This window comes from Brachyhypopomus gauderio, chromosome 18, assembly GCF_052324685.1.
Source record: "Brachyhypopomus gauderio isolate BG-103 chromosome 18, BGAUD_0.2, whole genome shotgun sequence".
Classification (NCBI taxonomy): domain Eukaryota; kingdom Metazoa; phylum Chordata; class Actinopteri; order Gymnotiformes; family Hypopomidae; genus Brachyhypopomus; species Brachyhypopomus gauderio.
The window spans coordinates 15,230,301-15,257,261 of NC_135228.1; the positions used below are offsets into that span (position 1 = coordinate 15,230,301).

General features: G+C 46.6%; 1 protein-coding gene across 1 annotated transcript in view; it reads right to left on the bottom strand.

The window, feature by feature from the left end:
- nrxn2a (neurexin 2a) overlaps positions 1–26,961 on the bottom strand; it is a 203,426-nt gene that overhangs the window by 22,057 nt on the left and 154,408 nt on the right. The window contains 2 exon segments of the mRNA XM_076979715.1: positions 5,158–5,315; positions 5,318–5,338. Of these exon segments, the coding sequence (XP_076835830.1) occupies positions 5,158–5,315; positions 5,318–5,338 (179 nt within the window).

A 26,961-nucleotide genomic window follows, 5' to 3' on the forward strand; every position in this document is an offset into this window, starting at 1 on the left:
ACGCAGCAAACGGGATGTGATTAGACGTCCACCCATATCCGGGTCTCCAGTCTGCACCGCCTTCATTTTTATTCAGTTTGAAGAAGGAAGCAGAGTCATCACCATGTTTTTGGTTTTTTCGCTTTTTCCTTCTCCTCCTGGCTCCGTGCGCAGCAGGGCTCTTCTACAGGTGCGCCTCCGGGGCGAAGCCTCCGTCCCCACGGGCACACCACCTCGCATTCAGGTCGCAGGGAGGGCAGTCCGCCGACCCGGCTTCTGCCGGTGGCCCCTGCACGTCGGACGGCTATAAATCATCTCTAGGCTTCAGCGCGGTGGCCTCGGGAAGCTGAGGAGTGCAACTCTCTGATTTTAGTCCCGCCTGTTCCTGTTGATCCTGATCAAGGACGGAGGAGTTGGGCGGGAGCGCGGGCAGGAGTGGATGGAGCGTGGGCGAGGAGGGGAAGGAGGAGGGGAAGGAGGCGTGTGGCGGTGGAGAAAGGTGAGGAGAGGGCCTCGTTGGAGCTGCGGCAGCCCCGAAGGAGGGATGTCACGGCGTGGCCCCGGGTCTTTCTGTGCCTTGTGCACTCAAGTGTCGTACAATGGAACCCTGAATCAACAGACCGAGAGCAGACCGCCCACTCCGACGCTGACCCACCGAGCAGCGTCGGGGGCTGTAAACACAAACACAGGCCTCTGGCACTGCTCAGCGCCGAGGGCAAGACTAACTGCAATGCAGGCAGAGTCGCGTTGGCTTTGTCCATCACCACACGTTCATTCCTGTACGCCGAGGAGTTATGACTGCTTGCAAAACCTTCAAAAGACACAGAGGAGCAGGTGTTCCTCTGAAGAACTGGTTAGTGCTTTCAAGTGTATGTGAAGTCACTTTTAAGGAGACGGTTTTTCTGAACCGTGTGGAGATGACACCAGGCACACCCCAGGCACATTTCACCATTAAAATGGGACCCGGCAACAAACTTCCATGGAGCAACTTCCCATTTACAAAACGCTGAACAGTGCGTCTGGGTACTGTCAGTAAAATTAGAATGTGCTCAGCGAGAACTAAGGAGCCATTGTAATGCGGGCAAATTAATGCATAACCATAACACAAAGAAACAAAACAAATTAAACAAATTCCCTTCAAAATCAATAACGCTATCAACCTAAATTGGAAATTGTCCCGGGCGTAATGGGGCGGCTGAGAGGAGCCCGATGAAGTGGCAGACGCCCCGGAGCAGCCGGTGCGGAGGTAAAGCCCTGCGGCCTGGCGCAAGACGACCGAATCACTGTGTCAGTCTGCAGCCCGCGCTCACGCGTAATGAGGCGCACCTTGAAATCTCGCATTTCCCACACTCGATACGTACCTGCACGCGCAGGGAGCATCCGAGCGTTCCGAGAGGCTGAAAATGTGTCATGTAAAATGCATGAAGGATGAGACACTTCAGGAAGCTTCTAATAAACAGGAAGGCAGCGTTCAGCCTCTGTTCCTCCTCCACACTGGATTCGCCACTCGAAACTGGCGGAGATGCTGCACTGTTTATCAAAGCAAATTTATGAATCAATTGTCATGTCTTCCTCTGACGAAGGAATGAGCACTGCTTCAGAGTGCTGGCTAAAAGGGGAAGCCTGGAAAACTAATCTGGCTTCTCTTTCTTCGCACTTTAATATTAGAGTCTTGCTCAGAAAGCGATTATGATCAAACCTGCCGCTCATTAGCAGAATCAGCCTCCTTGCAGTGAACAAGTCAGAGGACCTCGACTTCAATGAAAACAGAGGATAAGAAGCATCACCTGCAAAATACTGGGTCAAATTCTCGCCAAACAGCATTTGCACTACTGACTGATTTAATTAGCCTGTGCAATATAAGAATATACGAAGACAATGAAAACAATAACCACTATTTAATCACACGCACGCAAAAAAAAATGCAATTAATTAAACGTGAAACCATTTCTGTTGTTCATGCTGCTTTTCTTGGAATGTCCACATGATGTTCATTTTTGATAATAATGCTGATATTTGTGGTATTGCAAAAGCACAAAAGCGTAACTTTACATAAAAGACACTGAATCCAGTGAACATCAACATAAAAGATCTAGTCATCTTACACTTGACACCGTTGACATTAAACAGTACACATCACGCATTACTGACTCATCACAGTCTCCTTACATTCCCAACGTAGCCGTATGGACACATTCTGAGCACATCGGCGCGCCGTACTGCCTTAAAGGCGCAAACTCTCACCACTGTTGCAGGCACAGGTGCTCCTTTAATTATGAGGCCGGGCGCCGCCTCTTGACAGATTTTGCCTGGGTTTTTAATCACGGCACATCTGTCCAGGGGATACACACTGCTAAAAAGACTGATTTCCCCCGAGGAGAGCCCCCGCCCTTGGCATCTGTTCCCCACCCCAAAGGGCTCTGCAGCCAGTCAAAAGTGAGACGGAATGCCACCACCCCAACAGCCCCCCCCACCCCCCATGGCCCGAGGCACAACGCAGAAGTTGTGTCCCCCTCTGAACACGGCCACATTTCACAGCGCCGTGAACTATTTGAAGTGCCCAATGGTGACGAGTGTACTAGTGGCAAGGGCTGGCTAAAGGCTCTACACACGTAACGGTCTTTCAAATAAAGATGGCAGGGCCGTTAAAGATGCCCAGAATTCACTCAGTCTTTCATGCTAACCCCTGTTCCGCCTTGTCCTGAAATATATGAATCCATGGGCAATTTAACAATGATGCCCAAAATCATATTTTGTGTTGTGATTTGAATGTCTGTCTCCAGGATCACTAGCTGTGATGTAAATGGCTTAATGAAGCCACTATGGAGCATGGTACAGCAGGCCAAGTTTAACTGGCCTATTAATCAACCTCATTGTGGCTTTGAAGCAGTTATACTGGGAAAGGTTCCAGTTCCACAATTTTATGCCCAGCTTCTGACTCTGGAAGGTGAGATTCAACCCGCTTTTAGGCCTGGCTTCATCTGCAGGAGCTGTGGATTTCCTGTATAGAAACAAACCCTTTCTAGACCCCTTTAATCCATTCTGAACACCATCCATCCCTCCTGTAGGAGAAGGCGGAAGTATTTGGAAAGAGTGCTGATTGATGTTCAGAGCTTGAGCCCGAACATAGAACCATCCAGCACAGCACACCAGCGAAGACCCAACACTAAATAAACACATTATTCATTAAGCTGTAAAGTGTATGATGTCTAATAGAGATGAATAACACAGTGTGATGGTAATGTTTTATTTAAAGCATCAGGAGAAGTAGAAATTCACGTGCCCTTGCAGCTGCTCTACGAGCCCAGCTGGTGAAGGCCGCCGGTCTGTGGGCCCACGCGTGACCCTACAGGTGTAGGCAACAGCGGGTCACAGGCAGGGTGACAGTGAGCTGTGCGGCATCACTACTCCCCCAACAGTTCCAGAGATTGGGCTAACTCTGCCACGAGAGCCCTAGAGCTCCATTAATCCATCAGCCGGCCCCTGACAGGTGGGGTGGTGAACCCCTCGGCACCCTCATTCCACAATGCCTGCCAGATGATGGAGGCCAGAGCCCCAGTGTAGATCGATAGGCAGCCACCTCGGAATACCAAACCGCTCTGCTCCTCATTACTGCCAGTGAGCGCAGCACCCCGCCATTCATCAGTCTGTACCTCCCCACAGATTCACAATTTGCGGACGAGGGGGAAACAGCGGCAGGTGCCGTCAGCCCCCGGGGTGCGCGGAGAGACGGAGGCTGAGCGCGAGTCCTCTCTAGGAGAGGGGACGCCCCAAACCCGCCTCCCCGCCTCGCCGTCTCCGCGTTACAGCCGGCGCTCGGCCACCGTGCTCACGACCAATCTGATTTTTCCGTCCTTGGTTGTGATTTCCAATGCAGAGCAAACCTCCCCACGCAAAGGACGCACGCAGAGGTGAACGCGACGCTTTTTGAAAGCCTTCCAGAAGCTTCCACCGCCGCCCTCCGCCATAACCCACTCTTTATGCTCACCATAAACTTTACAGACTTGCTTTTATTTACAACCCAAAACCTCATATATTATACCAGCCAAATCACGGCATGATAATCAATGTCAAGAGGCGCCTTTGCGAAGAGAGGAGCTGGCATCACAGCAGGAATGAGCTGGGAGATCAGAATGGCACCTCAGAGAGGGGGGGGGGTCTGCAGATGAACCATCAAACCAGCCATCTGACACAAGGCGCACAAAGCCCCCCGTTCAGTTGAAGAATGGGCCGCTCTTGTGCTTTATGCCTGCGACAAGCAAAAGGGTGGCCCAGAGAACAAGCCCTGCTATGTGTGTGGCAGTACAGCTGCCACTGGAGAGTTTACACCACCCCCCTGCTGGGGGCAGCGATGGGAACACCCACGCCTCCATATTCAGCATTCAGCCCCAGACAGCTCTGTTATAATGAATCTTTTTTTTTATTTGGATGGAATTAAATTGCTTGTAAAAAGCCAAGAGGTCGATGAGCCATTCACTACCTCGATCTACCGCTGTACTGGTACGCTGTCTTAGCCCTGTGATGTTTTTATTGCCTGAATTGGTATCAAGTCCAATTATTTTTATTTTTTGGTTTGTTTGATTTTTTTTTTTTTCTATGTTCGTAACGTTGTATGCAGATTAATGTTCCCAATGATGCCTTGTAGTCTTTCTGTGAGCTGAGTACTGGTTTATCTTATCGGAGTCGACTGACAAGAATTATTTGCACAGTCTGATCTCAGAATGCAGCTTCTCATTTCTTGAGTGCCTAAAGCATCCTCGGAAATGACTCAACTTAAGATTTTATCCAACTCAGTTTGCATCACTGCTACTGTAGAGGCCCTAGTGGGCTGGTAGAGTCATCTGCAGAAGCTACACACTCACGTCACATTACCACAACGACCCTGCAGGCCCTGGACACCATTATACAGCCCCTGGATGCTGGGGATGCCGTTATACGTACAGTATGCATAAGATGGTGACATAACGGTGCTTTGAGGTACGCTGCCCTTTCTAGAGCTAATATCAGAGCTAATATCACTGTTAATAAACTGATAACAAACCAAACTTTGTGCTAAATGGTCTGTGCACGCTTTTTACATGTTGTTAGCCTCATTAGCATTGTCGAAAGTATTAGCAAGACACCACAGATGCAAGATGACTGTAGGGAAATGGGGCCTTCCCATAATGCAGTACTCACTATGTGTAGCTGCAGGTAGTCTCCCAGGCCCTGCGTGCTCTCCACCTGCACAAGGATGGCGTCTCTCAGCTGCGTGCTGAAGCCGACGGCCAGCCTGTCGGCCCGGGTACTGGGCCGCTCGTTAGGGGCCCACGTGTAGGTGATGAGAGCGCCTCCTCTCCAAAGATATATGTGGTCCCAGCTGTTAGGAAGGGAGAGCAAGACACAGAGAGAGAGAGGGAGAGAGAGAGAGGGAGAGAGAGAGTAAACATTTGTTAAAAGGCTAAAACAGGAAGAGGTATAAGGCAAGAACATTAGGGAGGAAACATGTTAGGATGAAGGATAGCATGTCGGGGGGATGGGGGTATGCGGGGGGGGGGGGGGGGGGGGGGGGGGGGGGGTACAGGAAGCGCTCCCCCCACATTTCACATTCATCCCGTGTGCAGCTTCAAACGAGGAGAAGTAAAAAAAAAAAAAAACACGCCTGTATCTTCGACTTTGCCATCTGTTCTGCTGGGCTTGTGCAGACACTGAAAGGCCTTATTTGGATGCTCATTTGCAAAATATTACTGAGACTGCAAACAAATCACTGGGGCGTCGTTGTCATCCGAGGGTGCAGTCTGCCTCCAGCTCCTGCTGGCTTCAGCACGCCACACCTCTCCAGGAAGCCCCGAGGTGTCCCGCCCCCGAACTTCCTGCTCTTTGGTCGGGCTTGGGATTCGCCTGGGCGCAGCGGCGGTGTTGTTTAACATCGGCCGGGGCCCCACGGTACGGCGCGGAGACGAGGACGGGGCAGCGCCGTGGCACGGGGAGGACGCCACCTGGCAGGAGACCAAGTGCCCACTGCTCCACCCGTCTGCTGGCTAGGCCCTGCTCTGCCGAGGTAAAACACGGATCCCGCCAGCTGCCTCCTCACGGGAGACGGAAGGGGCAGCAATGAAGGTGGAGCGTGGAAAGAGGCGAAGAGCAGCTATTTTTAGGGAACAATACCCGTTGGCGGGCATGCCGAGACATTGACCTCAGCCACGAGTACTGTAGCTCTGGAAGAAAGGAAAAGAACAGTCATCTCTGCTGCTCCAATTCCTCGTGCACAGGCGCTTGCGTGTTAAGCCTTTTACGGCGCTTTTTAAAAGCTCATGGGGTCTAAATCTCTGATTATTTCACGTGGAGAAACCCGTTCTTTTATTTAAATGCCAGGTGCATCGCAGTTAGCGGCTGAAAGAATGAGCTCATGTTTTACCTTACCAGTGCTCTCAATCGGCAGTGCGCACCGCCCCGGCCGCGCTGTTCGGCGCCTTACGCTCGGTTAAACGTGTGATCTTGCACACGTCCTCGAATCAGACCCGAGCGCCGGGTTGCCAGCGCGACACCACCTGTCGTCTCTGGCGCCCGTGGTGGTCTAAATGAGCTAACAGTGGAGGTGAAGGGACTGTAATTAGCTGATCTGGCGAGAGATCCCCCTGGCTGGCTGAGGGTGACGGCGTCGGAACACCTGCTTCCCAAATCTGCGGCTAACTTGTTGCTAACATGGGGGCCGCGGGAGGGGGGCGTGTGAAGGCGACACCTGTCTGAGGCCAGTGGGCACGGTGAGCGTGTGCTGGGGTGTGGGCACGGACCCCAGACCGGTCCCCACGGCCGGTCAGACAGGTGGGGCTTCACCATGCATTTCAGCAGCAGGAACGGTTGTAGAACGTTGTAGAATAGTATTAAGGATGCAATGCTAATCAATAGCTCCTTCTTATTCTCATCTGATGATACTGTTAGAAGGTACCAAGGTTGAAAGTATGACCTACACTGCTTCATTTGCCCTTGAGAATGAGAAACAATCTTTTATATCCTTTTATATTCTTCACTCTTACAAGTTACTACAAAGCCTGGAGTGTGGTGTGTTTAGAGTGGAGTGTGTTTGGAGTGTTGTGTGTTTGGAGTATAGATGTTTAGAGTGTTGTCTATTTGGAATGTGGTGCATTTGGAGTTTAGTGTGTTTGGAGTGTGGTTTGTTGGAGTGTAGTTTGTTGGAGTGTAGTGTGTTGGAGTGTGGTTTGTTGGAGTGTGGTTTGTTGGAGTGTAGTGTATTTGGAGTGTGGTTTGTTGGAGTGTAGTGTATTTGGAGTGTAGAGTATTTGGAGTGTAGTGTGGTGTGTTTGGAGTGTGTTTGATCTCACACAGCCTACGATTTCCAGATAGACTGAAGGGAAAGTCACCAAGGTTAAAGAAAAGCATAGCATATTCCTGCCATATAAATAAATAATTTATTTGCTTGTTTATTTATTTATGAATGTATATTTATAAACTATACTTAAAATATCATGTGTTGAGTAGCAGTTCTGTGTTTTATAATGACTGCACTGACAGTAAGCCCACTGCTTTTGCTTTCAAATCCTGATTAGGCAAAGGATTTTGCAGATAGCTATTTAATTCAGCAAAGAGAAAATAATAAATGATGTCCACATAAACCCTCTTTGGTGGGAATGGAACATGCAGGCAAAAATCCCATTTTCTTGCTTCAGTTGTTTGGTGCCACTGAAGTCTTGGCCTGAGCTCGGAGTGAGATAAGGAGCCTTGGCCCACTCTCTCTGACACACACCGGCCCCTGAGCTGCATACCCTTTCAAAGTGCCAATCACAGAGTAACTTTCCTTAAGATTTCTGTGTGATTCGACAGAGGTAATACTTTCTTCTCTGTCCTGTGTTATGTTAGCTTATACGAAATGTGGCTGTTACAAGATACTGTGAAAGAGGTGATGGCGTATAGTTCTCAGAGGAAGGTCAGTTAAATGATCTGAGCCCAGCATGCCTTGCTGCGACTCACTGACAGAAATACACTGCCACGAGACATTCAATTCATAAATTTTGACCTCTCTTTGACAAAGCATTAATAGCAGTGAACACAACCAGCGTAGATTCTTGTTAGGGCCCTGTACGAAAATGATTATATGATTATAAAATAATGGCCTTTGCACTAGAATCCCCATGAACAATTCACTCAGTATACTGATTTACTGCCACTTTTACCCAAGGGTGCAAAAATATGGTCTGCCTTGGTTTTACAGATAGTGATCCGGTAGAAATCAACAGCATTTTACTGCAGCACTCTTATTTGGCTTTCGTGTGAGCTTCCCAGTCCCCACGAGAGGCAGGGATCAGATAAGAGCTGTATATAAAGCCCGGGCCAGGGGGTTGGGGGTGGCAGCCTGCTCAGAGGTCATTTACTGTCTGCTGCCAGCCTCTCACTAGGGGATATTGGATCCATGGCCAGTGAAGCGTGTGTGTGTACAGCCGGAGTTCTTGGAGGCCTCGCCTCCCTTCTGGTGTCGACCATCACTCTGGTGTCTCAACAGCCACATAAAAGCAGTGGGCCAGGAGTGGCCAGCAACCCCCCCCCCCCACACACACACACACACACACACACTGAGAATAGTCTCTCTGCCCAGTGTTCACCATATCACAACTCCTCCAATTAAAATACAGACCATTACAAGATTCTAGTGCACATGTGTGCCGTGGATCGTTGGCCGACAACAGCGCTCGATCGGGGTGGGGGACACACATCACAGGCTACGTCGTCCTTCCTTGGAGAAGATGCATTTGGTTTTAAAGCCATTGTTGTGCACTAAAGGTGAAGCCTTGTTTTCAGAGCTGTTTGCAGTGAGAAGGCTATTCATCAGGTAGAAGGCTAGCAAAGGAGACGTCTCCGATCTGCAGAGAAGGAACTTTGTCAGTCCGTGTGATTAACCTTTCGAAACTACAGTAACACCGCAGACACTGCAAACGGAAACACCCATCATAGTTGTCTCATTAAATGACTGTGCATTTGAGGGAATGTCGAACGTTTCCGTCAAGACCACAGTTCTATTCAAACACTGATGCTAAGGCCAGCGCTTACGTTTCTGCACGAGCAGTTTAGGGAACTAGACTCCAACAAATAGCTCGTACAGAGAATTTAACAGCCTTCTGGCAAACAGCAACAGGCATAACAGCAAAATTCCATATTTCGCAGCAGTGCAGACAGACATAGTATTTCTAATATCCACATATGAGGGGCTGAAAGTGACTGGCTCCAAATTCTTACCAGTCATGGCAGTCACTCACATGTTTGTGAAGGCTGGCAACACGACATTTGCCTCTCACCCACAATTCCATGGGTGCCAGTGCGCATTAACCTCCTACATTACACTGGATAAAGCCCAGAGGATTTGCACACATCCCCCCGCAACATGGGAGTACACTATAAGACTCAGTAAGCTAGTTTTGCAGGCACTTTTTCTTTGCAACACGCCACACGTTTCAAATACACACCGTAAACCGGCCTAGCGGGAACGAACACGGCAGCCGTGACTATAAATGCTTAATATGAGCCAAAACAGAAACAGCCATAGCCGTTTAGTTTCGATTTAGATCAAATTCATGTAGACACAGCCAAATGCTGGCTAGATAAATCCAAACTGGTAATAGGAGTCTGATTTGAACAATACAAGGTGTAGGTTAAACACAGCCTAAATGTAATATTACTCTGGGTCCATGACCACCTGTCAGCAAGACTTGCGTTGGACATAAAATTATGTTTTCGTTTGCCTGAAAGATCCCCTCACGACGTCCTGTTATAGTTTCTGCTTTTCTCCTGAAGTACAGGTAGTTTTGTATGGTTTTTTGGGCTATCACGCAAAATAACGGATCCCTGTTCCCGTATGTCGTGTCCATACACCTAATAATAACAGTGCTTCCTCTCAGATGGCCATTCTGCTCCTTATATATCTATTACCTGACTTTAGTAACCACATATTGAGCTGGTTTAGTGCCCATTTAAAACAACCCACAACAAGCAAGTTGACAGTCTTCATCTAAAAGCATGAAAAGACAAAAATCTAAATAATCTGGTCCGCTACATCATAAACAATTATGTGTAGAAAATATTTATCAGGCTTATTATAATAATTATTAAATGTATATTAGTTAAAATTAAATCAATATTAGCATTAAAATAATTTAAAACTATGAAACAATTTTGATACATTACCAAGAAATCCGAGCTGTAGTATAACATATATGTTATACTGTAGTATATATGTATATGTAGTATATGTATATGTATATGTATATGTAGAATATATGTATAACCTTAAGAATATTTTCCATGTTCCATGTAATTACAGGCTGTTATTCATGAGCTTAATGCAGTTCATAACTTTTTCTTGATTTTCTTTATTAAAAGAATCAAGTTAACGTATGTCAATGTAAATGGTCTTCCATTTATAGACACTTGCATTCTGAGATGACATTTGTCACAATAACACATGGTGACACTTTCAAAATCGAAATAAATTATTTATTGTTTCTGTTTTATATGTACAAAACACAATTAACTACAACCCACAGTCAAGTCTAAAAATGTTAAACTGCTAAGTATGGCAGTTTATTTTTTAAATTTAATAGAAAAAACTCTAGTTATTCCTTTCACATATGAAATAAATGCACTATAGAGATTTACAGTTATCAGTGGCCTGACGTCCTTGATATTAAGCTGCATTGTATCTTGGCTTCCTTAAGTCTGGCTTACAACATTAATGTCTCATTCTGTCCTCCTTAGTGGGCAATAACTATAAAAACAGTGGCAAAAAGACCAGGTGTCTACTATTCACATAGAGTTATAGTGAATTACCCAGGGGCATATTTGGCAATGGTGGTCAAACAGTTTACAGCTCTACCACATTGCTGAAATTTGAGAATCATCTCTAACAAAGCCCATGAAAGATTCTGAACCCCAACACGGCTGTTTGGAGAACTAATTTATGGGCGCCCACTTCAAACAACCGTCTCTATGATTTCAGTGCGCACCAAGACATAGTTTGGGATTTGAGTGCTTTTCAGAAAGCAGCATATATTTTGCATATCCTTGTAAAGCAGGTTGAATTTTGTTTTTGGTCTGGATCAATTGTGGCATGTAAACAGCCAGCCGTGTAATCAATCTCTTAGATTAGATTTTAGAAACATTCGATGTTCATGAGAGGGCCGCTCTCCAGAGAAGAGAGTAACTTCCTTTCACCTAAGCATTAGTCCATTGTTAGCGTGAGTTTTGAATCACCATTGCCTTGCCTAATTATGTCCAAATCGGCTCTTAGGTGATAGAGCAGCAATTCAATGAGAGCCTCCAACCCTGCAGTTAAGCTAAAATATTAGCAATTTTCTGTAATTGTGGAAACTTGGCACCAAATCCTTCACAACGTGACTCACCACAGGCTGAGGGCCAGGTTTCCCTCGGGCTGCCGTTTGATAAAGCACAAGCACTCCAATTTCCTTCTGCCCTAATATTAGATACTGCTGCAAAAACTCATCACAGTAAGCTTGGTATTTGCAAACTGCTCATGTAAGTTCAGCAGTCTATTAGAGAGGGATCTGCTTAGTCACCCAGAACTGACTTTTCATTAATTCAGCAGGCTGTCATTAAAATTACTTAAATGTTACAAAACAGTGCTCTAGGTGTTGCTTAATAAGGGGGATGCCATCCTCCTAAGTGCACTGAATCCCCTTTGTGTCTCAGATTAGACGCCTTCACGGTTTACATTCTTCAGTCATCGTCTCCCCCATGTCTCACCAGGAGAATGTCACTGTTTTTGTCTCCCCGAAGCTTAGAAGGTGAGAAATCCCAGAGCCGCACACCCGTCTGCTCAGACTTTACACACAGCACCGAGTTTACTGAGCTTTGAAGAGCATGTCTGTCTTTTCTTGTCAGGCAATGGCAACGCTCACAATTCATTTCTTCTATGCTATCAAACGCGGAAAAAAAAAACAAAGAGACGTATATAGCAAAAATAATAATCAGTGAGGCCGCGGTGGTCGGGCTCAGTGTGAACAAAACATGGAGGACCAAAGTAGTGTGTAGTGAAGGTCTCCACAACCTCACCTTGTCACACCGTGGAACAGTAACATGTATCTGTAACTTCTTTAGCCTCGAGATCCTGGGTAACCTATTTCTGGTGGCAAGGCTTTGATAAACATATCACTACGTACCCACCGGGGTCCCAATATGTGCGCCTTAGAGCACCCCCAAGCACCCCCCCCCCCCCCCCCCCCCGTGCATCATCTCCACCCCTCCCACAGTCGACGCCACTGTCACAGCCTCTGAGGGAACATCTTCATCCTCCCCCGTCACTCTCTATCCACACACCAGTGTTTAGGCACCCAGAACGACTGACGCAAGCCACACACGACTTTCATTATGAATAGGGCAGAATGTATTTGAATTTTAAGACGCCCCACACACACACACACACACACACACACACACACACACACACACACACACACAAAGCTCTAAAGCACTCCTTACTGCGCTCACGAGCTTTCTCCACTCCTGATGGGTTAGGACCGATTACCTGATAGATTTGCTTTCTCTTGGATAAGGCTTTTTTTTTTCCTTTTCTCTTTCTATTTGAGGTAGCGTCTGCCCAGCATCAGCGCGGGCGGTGGGAGGGGCGTGAGGGAGAGCAGATGAGGGAACGTGGACGTAGCACACTTTAGCCCCGCGCCATTTGCCAGCTCTTCAAGAATTCAAAGAAAAAAAATTTTCTTGTGACATTTTGTTGTACATTCAGATTGCTCTTCGGAGGAGGGCCCGGTCAGCATTTTCCCTCCCTAAAAATGTGCTTACCCCACGTGTTTTTACAGAAATGCTCATATATATATGGCAGGGTTAACTCTAGCCACCTATGGCAAGCATGTGGAGTGTCGATCAGTTAGAATCAAATGATCTTTGGCGTACTGTAAATGCACACACAATTTCACTAAAACATACATGGTACATGTATGTACATGTGGTTAGTACTGGTCAGACAAAAGAACAAAAAGGCACCATGGTGATACGAGGGTCTAGGAGTGAACATGATGAGGAAAAGGTTTCTACTGGAGAGACACGCTGGACCTGTTCACCAGTAACATGTTAAGCAGATCGACTGAAAACACATGACTACCGATCCGGATACTGGCAGACCCAGTAGTGCAGACCCACCCAGGGACTTGAGAGGGAGGCCACACCCCCAAACCCAAAGCCCCTCCCAGAAGCTTCTACAGCTGTCAGCTCAATAATATGCTCTGGCATCTCTACAAGACTCGCTGGCAGACAAGCCCGAAACTGCCAGTAATAACCGTTGACAACCGTGTAAGACGTTAAAAGAGAATGCGAAAAGAGAAAAAGAGAGAAACTGAGAGATGGAGATGAACTTGGAAATCACTATCACATCTCACAGACTAGGCGGGGCGATAAGTAATCATTTGAAAAGAAAAGGACCCTACCCATTATATAGCTATTACTTCAATACAAAAACATGAGCATAAGCTTTTTTTATCCAGTACAAATCAGCTATAATCTATTTTTTTCAACTGCATCAGTTTTTTTTAAACATATCCCTTTGTACCATAAATATTGCATCATATCAGACACAGTCAACCTGAGGTCAGAGTGAAACTGCACAAACACTGCTAAAGTGAAAAGTCCCTCTTTGCCATACTGTGTTGAAGAAAAATAATTACGTATACTGTCTATTAGCTGCTGTTTTCTACACCACTCCTTCCATTGTTTACTCTAGACAGGTATATACTTTTAATCAATCAAACTGAAAGGAAAAATAACAGCACAAAATGAGCCTCCACATTTCAAGGACGGTTCGTGGATTGATACTCTAACGCTTTATTCTTGCAACTTCATACTTCCATGTTAGCGGTGTTGCAGTTAGCATGTCAACAGTAGTTACTAAGAAAGTTCTAATTAAAAACTATAAGCTTGTAGATTAATCAGTTAATTTTTTTAGGGTCAAATAAAAAGAAATTCTCATTGAAAAATGTTTAAAGTCATTTTTGTGTATATCAAAATTTATCTGTGAATACTGTGTTTCAGACGCACAATTTTACAAACATTTAATAATAAGTATTAAAAGTAGCACTTTTTTTTACTTTGGTTATACATGTTCATAAATACATTTATTTTTAGAATCGTCATGGTTACTTCATTACTCCACATTACACCAGTGTGTGCTCATACCTTTCCTCACTGTGCTGAAGAGTCTGTGAATCAGGCTCCAACATATTTTACATAGTTGAGTGTACAGGAGGTAGTACACAGAAGTAGTACACAAAAGTACACAGACGGTAGTGCACAGACGGTAGCGCACAGAAGCCACTGCATAGAAGTAGTACACAGCAAGTAGTGCACATAAAGTAGGAGACAGAAGTAGTACATTGAAGGAAGTGCACAGAAGGTAATACAGACGTAGTACACAAGGTAGTGCACAGAAGGTGGTACACAAATGTATTGAACACAAGGTAGTACACATTCGGTACTTTGCAGAAAGTATTAACAAATGGAATGAATAAACTGACTTACTTTTATAAGAAAGAACAGAATCATCATGTGATCACATTAAAAATAAAAAGTGATCGTTGATCACTTCATCATATGGTCATTTTCTTTACATTTCTCAGGCTGTACCGAGTCTGGTATCAGACCAACAAGATGGATTAATGGAACTGCCAACATGTTAACATTTGCCCACACACGTCCACAAAAAAGTTCACCCCTAGTACCAATAAGTGGTTCCAGCCAGTGCAATGTTGAATCTAATCCAAAGTTAGTAGCAGAAGTGACACTGGGCCTAAACTGGAACAGGTAGGTAAGAAGCTCTTCCTAATCTTCATTAAGGCCTTAGCAGTGGAGAGGTAAGTCCAGAGAGAACCAGTACGTCACGAAGCTGTCCAGTTTCCCAACACTGCAGACATGCAGGACCACAGAGACCATCGTCGATCAGATCCAACGTACATGTAGTCGGTGGTAAGATAAGCAGGGTACGTGAGCAAAGTGTGCGTTTGCATTTGAGTGAGTTTGAGTGCGTTCCTTCTCTGCCTCATTCAGAGCCTGAATCTACACATCCATATTTCAACAAAGGCCTGCCAGGCTGTTGAAGGTGTTATTTGTTTCAGCTGAAGTTGCGTTTTTCCACTTCACTGTGTTCTTAAGTGGGTCAGCCAAAACAACCACAACCAACTCCTCCCACCCACCTCTCTCTCTCTCTCTCTCTCTCTCTCTCTCTCTCTCTCTCTCTCTCTCTCTCTCTCAGTGCAGAGCTAATTGTGTGTCCTACAACACGTACTCCGTATAGCTTCAAACGTGCTGCTGCTGGGTCTCTATTCTTCTCCATCATGAATAAATCCTCTTTTTTGCTGGGATCTCTGGGCCCATGTGACAGCAGGGGTTGGAGTGAAAGACTGTGAGCTCTCCTCACATCTCGTCCCCCCCGACTCACACTTCAGCAGGGGGACGGGGTTTTAACCTTCTGTTCATAGACTACCTTCTCTCGCTCCCTCTCCCTCACCGCACACAGACACAATCTCGCCGACTTGCTTTAAACACTGCCTTCACCACCCTCACACACCGTTCTTAGACTTGCCTTAAGCCTGACGGACTCCCCCAGACCAGAACAGGACTGATATAGTAGATCTGTTTGGAGAGTCATGGAGAGGTTCACACTGTTGCTCAGGAAACAGACTTGTCAACAAGAGGCTGCTGTTTCCAGTCTCACAGGACTTGCTACTGTCCATCACACCTCAAAGCTGCGAGACGTACCTGCTGCCCACCTGACAGCCTCCCACGGCAACGGCAAAGTCCTTTCATCCTTTTCCGAGTTATCTGTGACACTACTGGCCCATTAATCAAGGCCCGCTAAGCAAGACCGAATTTTATTATATTAAAGGCCGTTCAGATAAAACTCAAAATGTAGTGATCGATATATTAAGATGACTTGCGAGATCTGCAGAGCAAATAATCTGAGCCTTTTTGCTGGGTTATTTTAAGGCACTAATGACATAGTCTCTCTCTCTCTCTCTCTCAGCATGGTGAGTGGTTTTCCACTGGCAGACAGAGGCGGTGCCCTTCTCCCGCTGCCCTAATGCCATCAGACTGAACGAGTTGGCTCTGGTCACTCTGACCTCACCCCAGGGCACTCCAGCTACCTGCCGAATTAGCTTTAACATTAGCATGTTATTTTCCACCTCACGCCATTTCCCTCTCGCCGTGTTGGGTTTTGTCCGGTCTTATTGTTCCTCGCGGGCACAATCACGGCAGCCGAGGAGACTCTGTTCTCCAGGGGGTCGTTTCTGTCCGACCTCTCTGGTCAGAGGACACGCTAAGCCGTTAAAACGCTCGCTGTGGGGCAGCGAATCCTGCCGCCAAGGGTTTGACAGGATCAAAGGGAACAGCGGGGAGCCGCCAGCTTACGCAGGCCCCCCCCCCGCACCTTCCAGCTCGAGCGAGGAACACTTCGCCACACAGGACCTCCAGTTCCACGCAGACGAAAAGACAAAAAAAAAAAAAAAACTACCAAAAAACGACTCAGGAAGAGTCCTGGAGTGAGAGAGCACATGTCAAGGAGCCATTCTGGAAACCTGTTCCCAAGTTTAGCCGGCCGACTCCATCCACGCTGGCTGCTCTGAATGGGGGAGCCAATTTAGAACCAAAGTCCTTTCACTCGGCGGTGTCGAAGTGATCCCGCTCTTTTGCCCATGACTGGAGTGTGCTTCAGGCTGACTAAAGATGAAAATGGTAGGTCTGGCTTGGGCGGCCTGCCCTGCTTCCTCCCTAAGCTTTGTGTGAAATGGGATTCCACTCTTGCTCTCCGCAGACGTGGCCAGTTTCTATTCCACTTCTCCAGGCGACTGCTAAAGACATTCACCCCCAGCCAGTCTGCAGATATGCCCGCACCACTCAGCACTTCATACGGGGATTACCGGAAGGATTTACACACTCAGGAATTATATGCTTAAAAAGTAGAAGATGCCAAAAAGACTGAGAATAATCTTAAGGGATGGGCGAACATGTTAAATTGGTTCCCTGCTTATAAGAACAAAATCGCATAATTAATATATTATCTTGTTCTGAAAAGTTGTCTCAAAGGCATTAGAGTGACTTCTGCCCAAAAACTGTCAATCATCTGACACTCATATCTATGTAAAATTCAGTTGTTTTTCTACATACGCCTTTTACCTTTATCTTTATATGTTAGACACATATGCTACAATCACCAGGAAATCCTCTCTGCTTTCCCTTTCTGATTTTTTCCCTCTTTCTTCCACTAGTGTGTGCCTGGGTTGTGAAGTGTTTGCATTAAAAGACTCTTCTGCCTTGCAAATCAGCAGTGACATAAATCAAGGCACAAGCATATACAATCCATTCAGACTTCTCCAGATCTGGGAAAACTATAGAACGGCATGTTATAGCAGATCTAGTGTGATGCATGGCATCTTTGCCCATGATGGGTGTTACCTCAGCTTTGTGGTTAAACATGTGTGTGAGGTCAGATCACAACTCCACACACCACAGTCATCACTTAAGTCCAAATGTCACAGGATGGTTAGTCCTACGGTTTCGACAACCATCACAAATTAGTTTTCATTTACAAAGTCCTTCAGAGAAACTGGCTTCATATATCAGATCTCCCATTAGAGGCATTAAGACTCAGTACAGTATTTGAATGTAACAATGGATATTGTAGAATTTGCATTTTTACTTTCAGATTTGAGCTAGAAAGGCTCGTTTTAACTGTCCTTCTGTTTGGAATGAATTTCAAAAGGAAATGTTTATTTCCGACTTGGTTCCTCTAAGCTTGTCTGTTTTAGATATGCAGCTTGACTTAACTGAAGAGTGATTTGGCATTGACTGCTTGTTCATTTTCTGTTTCATGGGTTCATAGTTTAAGAATCTGTTGCAGGGCCCCACTGAAAATGAGCCCCTGTTTCCAGCTGGCTTTTCAATGTACAAGTGAAGACTTTCCTTTAATTGAAAGAAAACAACTTTCTTTCATCCATGAATTGCAAAGTAGACAAAGCGAGACGCGGCTTTTTCTCAAGTGTCCAGTCACACGTGGAAGGGAAAAGGCTGGACACATCTGGTCCAAATGATCACTCCTACGTCAAACTGATGAAAACGCGAGGACCAAACCAAACGGACCAACCCACCAGAAAGTCATTCAGGGAACTAGTCCGTGTTCATAAAGGAAGTGGTCATTACTGGGCCGGGTCAGCCATGCCACATGGCAGAGTGCTCATGTCTAATCACTGCTTCCGGGGTGCAAGGTTTGTTTTCGTTTATAAAAGTGAACCTCCTGCAATGGTAGGTAAGTACAAATGAACAGCAATGAGAGACACCAGGCCTGCCAAGGGCACCTTGCCGGGATGTAGACTTGGATCTTGGCATGTCTCTGTAGATAAGTGCATTGAAAACACCTCTCCTTTAAACTCAGTTCTGCAGCTTTGAGAAGGGAAATGCAAACCGGCTTGTATTTTTTTAGTGAGTCTGCTGGTGTATGTGACCTGTATCTCTGACCACAGCAAAAAGACCAGGAGCTGCTACTGGGGAGATCACTGGTCTTGTGGTGATATCTACCTAACCAGTGACGAAGGTTTAAAATGCTTGCAACTCCTTACACTGGCACCGTAGTCACTGCCGGAAGTGTGCCAAGCATCAACTGCGCACACTCTATCCAGACCTTTCTCCAAAAGCCCCTCCCACTAAAGGACAGGCACTGCCCCTCTATTTTATTCTGCCTCCCTACACAGAATGTTCCAGATTGCATAATGTAGCTAGAGCACGTAGAAAGGGGCCTGGGTCTAGCCAAGCACAGCCACTAAGACCTACTCACTTGTTCTCAGAGGAAGATCTACAGTGGTAGTGATATGTTGGTAAACACAGTACAGCTGGTGCTCTTAAAATAAATTGCTCACATCAGCTTGGATCTCTAAATGGGCTGTTTATTATCAACACACAAAAATGGTGACATATCTTCACGCGCTTACAAGGTTGCACATGTTTCAAAACTTTGTTGGAAACACATGTAAAATGTCAGTATTCTAATAAACCTAAAACATGAGACTACATCTACTGGCATTGTAACTACGATTGCAGCTGTATATTTTCAGATAGGACTGGTACGAAAACAATCTCCGACCAAGATTGTTCATTGTTTTATTGTTTTTGCCAGAAGAAACTAGAAAAAACAAGTCACCTCATTGCTTCTTGAAAGCTTAAATTACACATTTTTAAAAAAGACATTGTGGTAACAGCCCACAACGTCTGCAGCTGCCATAGATGAAGTTACAATTAGCCTAAAATGATCTAGAGCTATGCTGATCTTCACTGCTAGGCTAGGCTGCTGGGCTTGTGAGGTACCTCACCGTGCTCTGTGCAAAAATGACCTGCGGCTCACTGCAGACCTGGGACCTGGAGAAGCTCACAGAGAAGGAACCACAGCATCATCAAAACCAGAAGCAGCGCTGCCAACCACACAGCGGGTCAGTGTAGAGGGCGACCTCGACTGACGCACGTTCCCAAGGCCCGAGGAGGAGGAGGAGTACCGAAGCAATTCTAGATCGAGTGTTTACACTGAATTATGTGACAAAGCATCAGAGTCTGGAATGCGTATCAGATATACGTCACAATAATTAACTGGCTGTGTAAACACAGCCTGAGTCAGTCAAATCTGAATACTTGTTTAATGGATTTCATTATTAGAAGATGAATACTCGTTTAACAGATTTCATTATTAGAAGATGAATGCTCGTTTAACAGATTTCTTCATTAGAAGATAAATACTTGTTTAATGGATTTCATTTTTAGCAGATGGAGACAAGTTGGTGAAAAAAAGTGAATCTGCTGGTCTATGAAAGTTCTGCTTAGCAGGATTTTATTCACCTTAAAAAGTCTGCAAAAATTTATATAACCAGTTCCCACTGAATATTTTCAGTCTACTGTAACATTAATTATTTGTAGTGCTCAAAAGCATTTTATCTGCTGGCATGAGATACATAGCACATACGTAGGTGCCACCTTCCTTAGGAGTAGCAGTTAGATTTGGCCTGTGAGGCCGTTTTTACATTTGAGTCATCTAGGTAAAATGGTTTGTTTATCTTGTGCCCGAGTTTGCATCTCGTTTTAAAATTCAAGAGAGCGAATTCAACAAATGAGTAGTCCAATTCGTATGACCTTGCTTTTAGAGAAGAGCATAGCAGCTTCATCAAGAAGCTTCAACTTCGCCCAAATAAACACAAAGCAGCGAGTTTCACATTATGCGCCACAGCGTGGTGTGCGTGCGTGGGCGTTTGTGGGCTTGCAGATGGGATGGAAATCGCGGGCCACGCCAGCTCGTGTCACTGTGGCACTTCCTGTGGCTGCGCTCAGTGTTGGTTTCGAGCGCAGATGGGGAAATGCCAGGAACCCACTGGGGCGTGCCCCTGGAGGAAGGGGCGTGGCTCTGGTGGCGGGGGCGTAGCCCTGGAGGCGGGGGCGTGCCCCTGGAGGCTCTGCAGGGGAAGGCTCATGCAGCGAATGCCAAGCAGGCAGAGAGCTAAGTCCAGGGTGCCTTGGTAACAGTGTGTCGCTTGTGCTCACACAGCCGTGGCGGGCAGTTCCTCCGGGAGGAGCGGGGCAGGGCGAGAGAGGAGAGTATTTCGGACATCACGGCTGTCTGCGGCAGCGCTCGGCGGAGAGGGAGAGAAGTGGAAAGGCCCCAAACAAGTCAAACATTGATAAGAGACCTGGGGGAGCAGTCACTGCTGAATGCATCTCGACATCAGAGCATCCGCATGAGAATAAAGGAAGCAATAATGTTTAGAGGAAAGGCGGTCCTGTTGTTCAGAGGAGGCCATCATCAGGCCAGAGAACTCCTGCAGCCCAAGCTGAATATCTTATGACCTATAAGAAGAAACGTACAGCAAAAAAAAAAAAACCCATCACACCGCTATTTCATTAAAACCCTCCGAACACCAGCATCACTTGCTATTTTCTGCCACCTAGACACACGAAACATACAGCCAGTATCCACACAGGTGGGTGTCAAAGGACATGTGACGTCTAATAAGATTCAATCTCTAAACAATGAAAAGCGAAGCACTTCGGCTAAATGCTATGAGGCTTCCATGACAGACGTGACAGCCTCGTTAATTCGCTTCACTTTGCTACGGGCAACGACTTCCCCTACTCACGGCAGCACTTGATTCGCTCGTCCTGTCACCAGCGTATGCGAATGAAATGTTGCTGCTTCTAATTAGCTATTCTCGTTTGGAACGGCTTGCGTCAGCAGTTGGAGCCAAACCCAAGTTCTGCCACCCATCACTCCCGTCACTCCTCCTCCTCCGAGCCGAGCTTCCGGACCGGACGGCGGGCTGCGCCCTGGGAGGACCTAAAGCCCACATCTGCAGTGCAGGACCAGCCGACAGCTGGGTAGCTGCTGGTGCAATCATCTGTCTGGAACTGGTTTTGGGGTAATGAGCCCAGCGCAGATCCTATGTGCTGGGCTTTGATTGGTTCATAGAGGGAGAGGGAGCTGGCATGTCAAAGCTCTGCTGAAGATGAAGAGGTCTACAGCAGACGAATGTATTAATCTGGCCTTCCATTGTGCTGTCTCCAAAGTCAGCCGAGTCATGCTAAATTAATAAGTGTTAAGAGGTGAGAAAGTTGTTGGCTTAAAGCTGAACCCTAGAATACCTATGACCCATGTAATGGAATGTCATTTGCTTGGAAGAAAATGAATTCTTATTTCCCGGAGCCCAGCAGGTGTGCAGAAAAGTGGTATATCTATCCCTCCCCACCTATTCAAACAGCTCATCCATTACAGGAGTGTGGTGAGCAGTACAAATCAGCCAGACCAGGGTCTCCAGCATCAGTTACTGTCCACTGGAATGGGCAACATGAGTAGCTGTAGGAATGATCGCCGGTCGCGGTGGTTGTAGATTCTCCCAAATGGCTGTCGTCCTGGGCTTTTCACACATAATCATTTTAAAGGTTTAACGAGAATGGTGTGAAAGGTAAAAAAAATCCTCCAGTCATCAGCAATCCTGTGGGCGGATTCAGACAGTGGATCAGAAGGGTGGCTGAAAGAAAATGGTGAGAACTGTGCAAGCATACAGTTCCAAGCAAGAAAATCACCTCCGAATTCAACACCGCTACACAGAATGATATCTCATAATGCACCAGCTCCTGGGCTATAATAAATAAAGGCCATGATGCACCCTTACATTGTCAGCAAAGTACAAGAACGTGTACGCGCAGGAAATAAAGCATGAAAATCAGATGAATGGGCAAAACAAGTGGCTACAACGGTTCTGGATGGATCATTCTGGGTTATTTTTGCATCGTGTGTAAGGATCAAAATTTGATGCAAGAAAGCCAGTTTCTGGAGCCATGATTGTCTGGTGTCAACAGAAACAAGTGGGCCTGTCTGAGAGCCCAGCACCAAAGAACAGAGGCAAACACATAAACAATGCCTGCAAACGATACATTGAAATGCATTATTAAAAAAAAACAAACAAACCTCCTAGGGAGAGAATTTTAAAATGAGAGCATGAGAAAAAGAGAGCAGAGAGGTTTACACAAAAGTGTACAAGGCTCAGAATAAGAGGGACAGAGAGAGAAAGAGAGAGAGAGATAGAGAGAGAGAGAGAAAAACCGGGTGTCCCATTTGATTAGCTACCCAAAACACCACAGGTATAAAGTCAGGCTGTTAGCCACCACCTCCTGCTTCTGCACAACCCCATCAGCACAGGCAGAGACACAGTGGGACACCAATAAAAAAAAAATTCATTGTATTATTTAGCAGCAACTGTGCAAAGCACACATTCCTGCACGGTGCAACATTCCTATACAACACATCCAACCTCACGCTCGGGTGTTTTCAGAATGCTCTGAAGACCAACGGGACGTGCAACACGGTACTAGAGGAGAAAAGAAGGTGAATTGGTGAATTGGTGCATCGGTGCTCCGGTGCGAGCGTCTCTCCTTTGTCCTCATTAGCATATCCAATCAAAGGGCCCGCCCGCACGAGTGCCGCATTTGATCCGTCTTATCACGCCGTCTCTCAGGAGGTGCGGGCTCCTTTAAACGCGTAAGGGGAGAGGGTGTGCCGAGCACGTCCACAGGCTGTAAGCCTCGGGCTGAATGTCGCTCGCAACTCCGAGGCGAACGGCACTCCCCACCAGCTCATCAATTAAGCCGCGCGCTAATTGGATTATAAATCAGAGAAGGTGCGGGAAAGAGATGAATTACGGAGCCGTTGATACGAGACGGGGATCCTCGGATGTGAGGGGTGGGCGCTGGTTATTGTTGGAGCAGTAAGTGGCCTATTTCCAATAATGTCAGATTACATAAATATGACGGACAGGGAGAGGCGTGGGAGGGAGGGGTTGGCGGGAGAGAGACGGGGAGGGAGAGACGTGGAGAGAGAGCGGGAGCTGCTGCTCGTTCAGAGAGCTCATTGACATGGGCTGCATGTCCTTCACAAGAGAAAATAATTGTGCGTCTGGGGACCAAAGGATGCTTCGAAGGTGAGAGGTCCGTGGAAAAGAAAGACCAATTGTGATATCGATAATTCCCTTTCTCTCTCACACACACACACACACACATCTCTCCCCAAATGAATAAAAACTGTTTAATGAGTCCTGGCCTGAAAAGATGACCTCCTCTTTACTCTCCACTGAAGTCCTTGCTGAAATGTAGAGAGAATACTGAGAAGTTATATTTTTTTTAACAGCCAATTCATCACGAGAGAAAATTAATATTTCACTGGACCATATGCACCCTTCCCTCCTTCTCCAGATGTTATTCAGATGTTGTGGAGCCCCAGGATCTCACCCTGCCAGAATTATATACCACATGCTGGTATACAGTACAAGTCCAACGGTTATTTATTACCTGATTGGCATGAATAGTAAAGAGTTCAATGGTTGTATATGTCATCTGTCCCTTTGGGAGGTGTGCTTGCCACACCATTAGGCACCATGTGGATTTGTTTTGTATTCATTTTGTCTACACCCGTCTTGTTCTGTGGTTATCTCTGCCCTTCATTGGGTCCATCTGTGTCTCGTTTCCTCCTTATCTCCCAGTGTAATTATACTCGCTGTGTTCCTGTGTTCATAGTCAGTCATTGTGGTTTTGTTTGCCTCCATGCAGTAGTGTTCCTCGGTGTTTCTATGTTTGTCCTCGTAATACTGTTTTATGTTTGCTAGTGTTTTTTCCAAACTCCTGGTATTCTGACCTCCGACTGTCCCCTGGATGTTAATAACGGTTTTGCCTTCAATAAACACCACACAACTCCATGCTTACATCCCAGTCCCCCTAGGTAGCCATCACAAAGCGGAGTAAAGATATTCATTCCTAGCAGATTTCCTCAAACACAAAGAGTCCCCGTCAACCGGTCCACAGCACAGCCATGCAGTCATCCACTTGTGCCTAACAGCAAGAGAACACGGCACAACCTCGTGTCGGGCTCAGTTGAAAACAGCATGAGAATGAACTATACTGGCAGAGACGTCGTTTAAAACAAAAGGGACCACCATTTGCAGCATTAAAAAAACAAAAACCCAAAAAACCCACAAACGGCCGACAAACACAAATGGCCATTTGTCCTGCTGGCGTCTGAAGCTGTGAAGCTATGCCGTGGAATACAAATCAATCACTACATCTTACCTGGGCGGAATCGATACGTACTACAAATATTACAAGAGTTACTGAAATATGAAACAGGCTCAGGCCACTGCGGATCACTGGTGCGGAGCTGCATAGCGGAAGGACTGCTTATTGCTTCGGTATCAAGTCTGATATTAGTGTATAATCAGCGTAAGGTTATTGTCTCGGTTCACCGTCTGTCTGGTGCCCGGCGGGTAAGACGCCTGTTCAGTGCCTCTAAATAAACCTCAGCTGTTGGCAGGGCTGAACCAGGGTGCCGTGTGCTTACGGAGTAGAGGCCTTAGCCACAGGCCAGAGGAAGAGAGGAGCACTTTATCTCTGTCTGCAGGGAAGGAGAGAGAGAGAGAAAGAAAGGGCAATAGCTACCTGGGCCTGCATTACCTAATACACTCTGTCTCCACCCCACTCTCTCTCTCTCTCCTTCCTGCCCTCTCACTCTATCTCTGTCTCTCTCCCTTTCCCCCTCTCTCCCATGATGAATGGTAGGTGTAGATTAGAATACAAAGACCCTCTGCTCAACAAACTCCAGCAGGCTTCAGCTGTCCGGGCATTAGAGGGCCCTGAGTGGCGTGGGGGGGAGGCCTGGGTGGACACGCCCCTCAGTGGAAGGCCTGGGAGGACACGCCCCTGGAAGATTTTGCAATAGTATTTCTGCAGAATGGTGCCTGGGTGAGGGATATAAAACCGGCGAGGTCCGGTTCTGACCGGGGTTGAAATTAGAGGTCCAGCAGGAGTAGATAGGCACATCTGTGAGACCTGGGCTGATCCGGTGATGGGGGCTGAAATTATGGGCTGGCATAGGGCTCCTCCTGCCTTGAAAGGAAACCGTTTCCATGCCTTGCACGCAGGGCCGAAAGACAGGGGTCAAGTGGGGTGGCTTCTCACTCCGTTGCATTTTATTGGCCATCAGCTGTGGGGCGGAGCACTTGGCAAGATGAGACTGAAATCCAGGAGCTCAGAAGCAGGTTTCGTTCTGACCTCCACTTGCGGGCCGTATCTGTCGCCGTTCTTGCCAACCCCCACCCAGTGTGTATTCATGAAAACAGGACTATAACAAGATTTTTAGCTTCTCGTCAGAGTCTGTTTACAGCGCTGCCAGGAGACATAATTCAACGGTGTAATATATAGCGTAATAGGGACTGGGGGAATGTTCTGAATGCGTTTAAATGTTACAGGTTTATAGGATGCTCCAGAAAGGAGGCGGGTGCTTATCATGGCGATGCTCCTCCGATGTAAATCCACGTGCCTGCACGCACCATTTGTGGATAAAACGTGTGCAGAGCGGCGCGGCCTCCGCGAGACAGGCAGAAACCGTTTGAGATGTAAATCAGTTTATACGAGTGCATTTGCCCTCTCTAAAACCAAAAAGCAATACAGGAAGCACTCAGTAAAAACCATATGTGAGCCCTTATTGCATAAAGATGATCCATTTCCCTTTTATAAGCTCTCTGTAGAGGGAAAAGAGAGGCAAGCTCGGGTCTGTATGTTCTGGCTGTCAACACGAGGAGCAGTCATGTCTTCAGGTCTAAACACGGATGCTATTTCCTCCTTTCACGTATGTGTTCCGGTGGTGAACACGGACCGTTGTGCGAGTCCTGCACCTCGTTTTAACTCGGCGAACTCAGTCTCGAGGCTTTTGGGTTTTTTAATTAAAATAGAAACAGGGGCAGTGTTGTTCACATGGGAAAACAACAGGTTTGAGATATATAAGCAAGCTGCAGAGTTTAGTTGTGTAGCTATGATACTAGTCCCAGACAGCCTTGGGTTACTGTTCTCATAGAGAAAAAAAGAGTCATGGGTCAAAGAAGGCTGACATGTAATTATTCACTTCTTAAAGGGCAGGGACTAGCCTGTTCACTTCCTTTAATCAGCTGTTCCCAATGTTCTCACAAGAGCAGTCAGACTCAACATGTTAATTATTGAACGTTCAAGTCAAAACCAATTGATTGACAAGTTAGCTGAAGAGAGAGGAGTCTCCATGGAGCTGTTAAGTCAACATACAACTGCCAGTTTCCCTCGCTTCTCTCTCTTATCATGTCAAAGACACGCCAATCTGACCTTCAAGGATCAATGTGGCTAAATGTTACATTACAATAAGACCACCATATAGGTAGTTCCCACTAGCCCTGTCAAATTACCACACAGGTACATGTGGAGCCGACCAGAGAAACCCATGTGAGATGGTGTTCGTCTAAAAGCAAAATCCTGTTAACTTGTAAGACCAGTTCCAAACGCTGGTCCCAAGGCCAGTCGTCAGACGGCAGACAGGCCGGGTGCGTGCGATTCAGCTCTGCCATGAGTCCCCTCATTAAAGAAGACCTCCGCGCG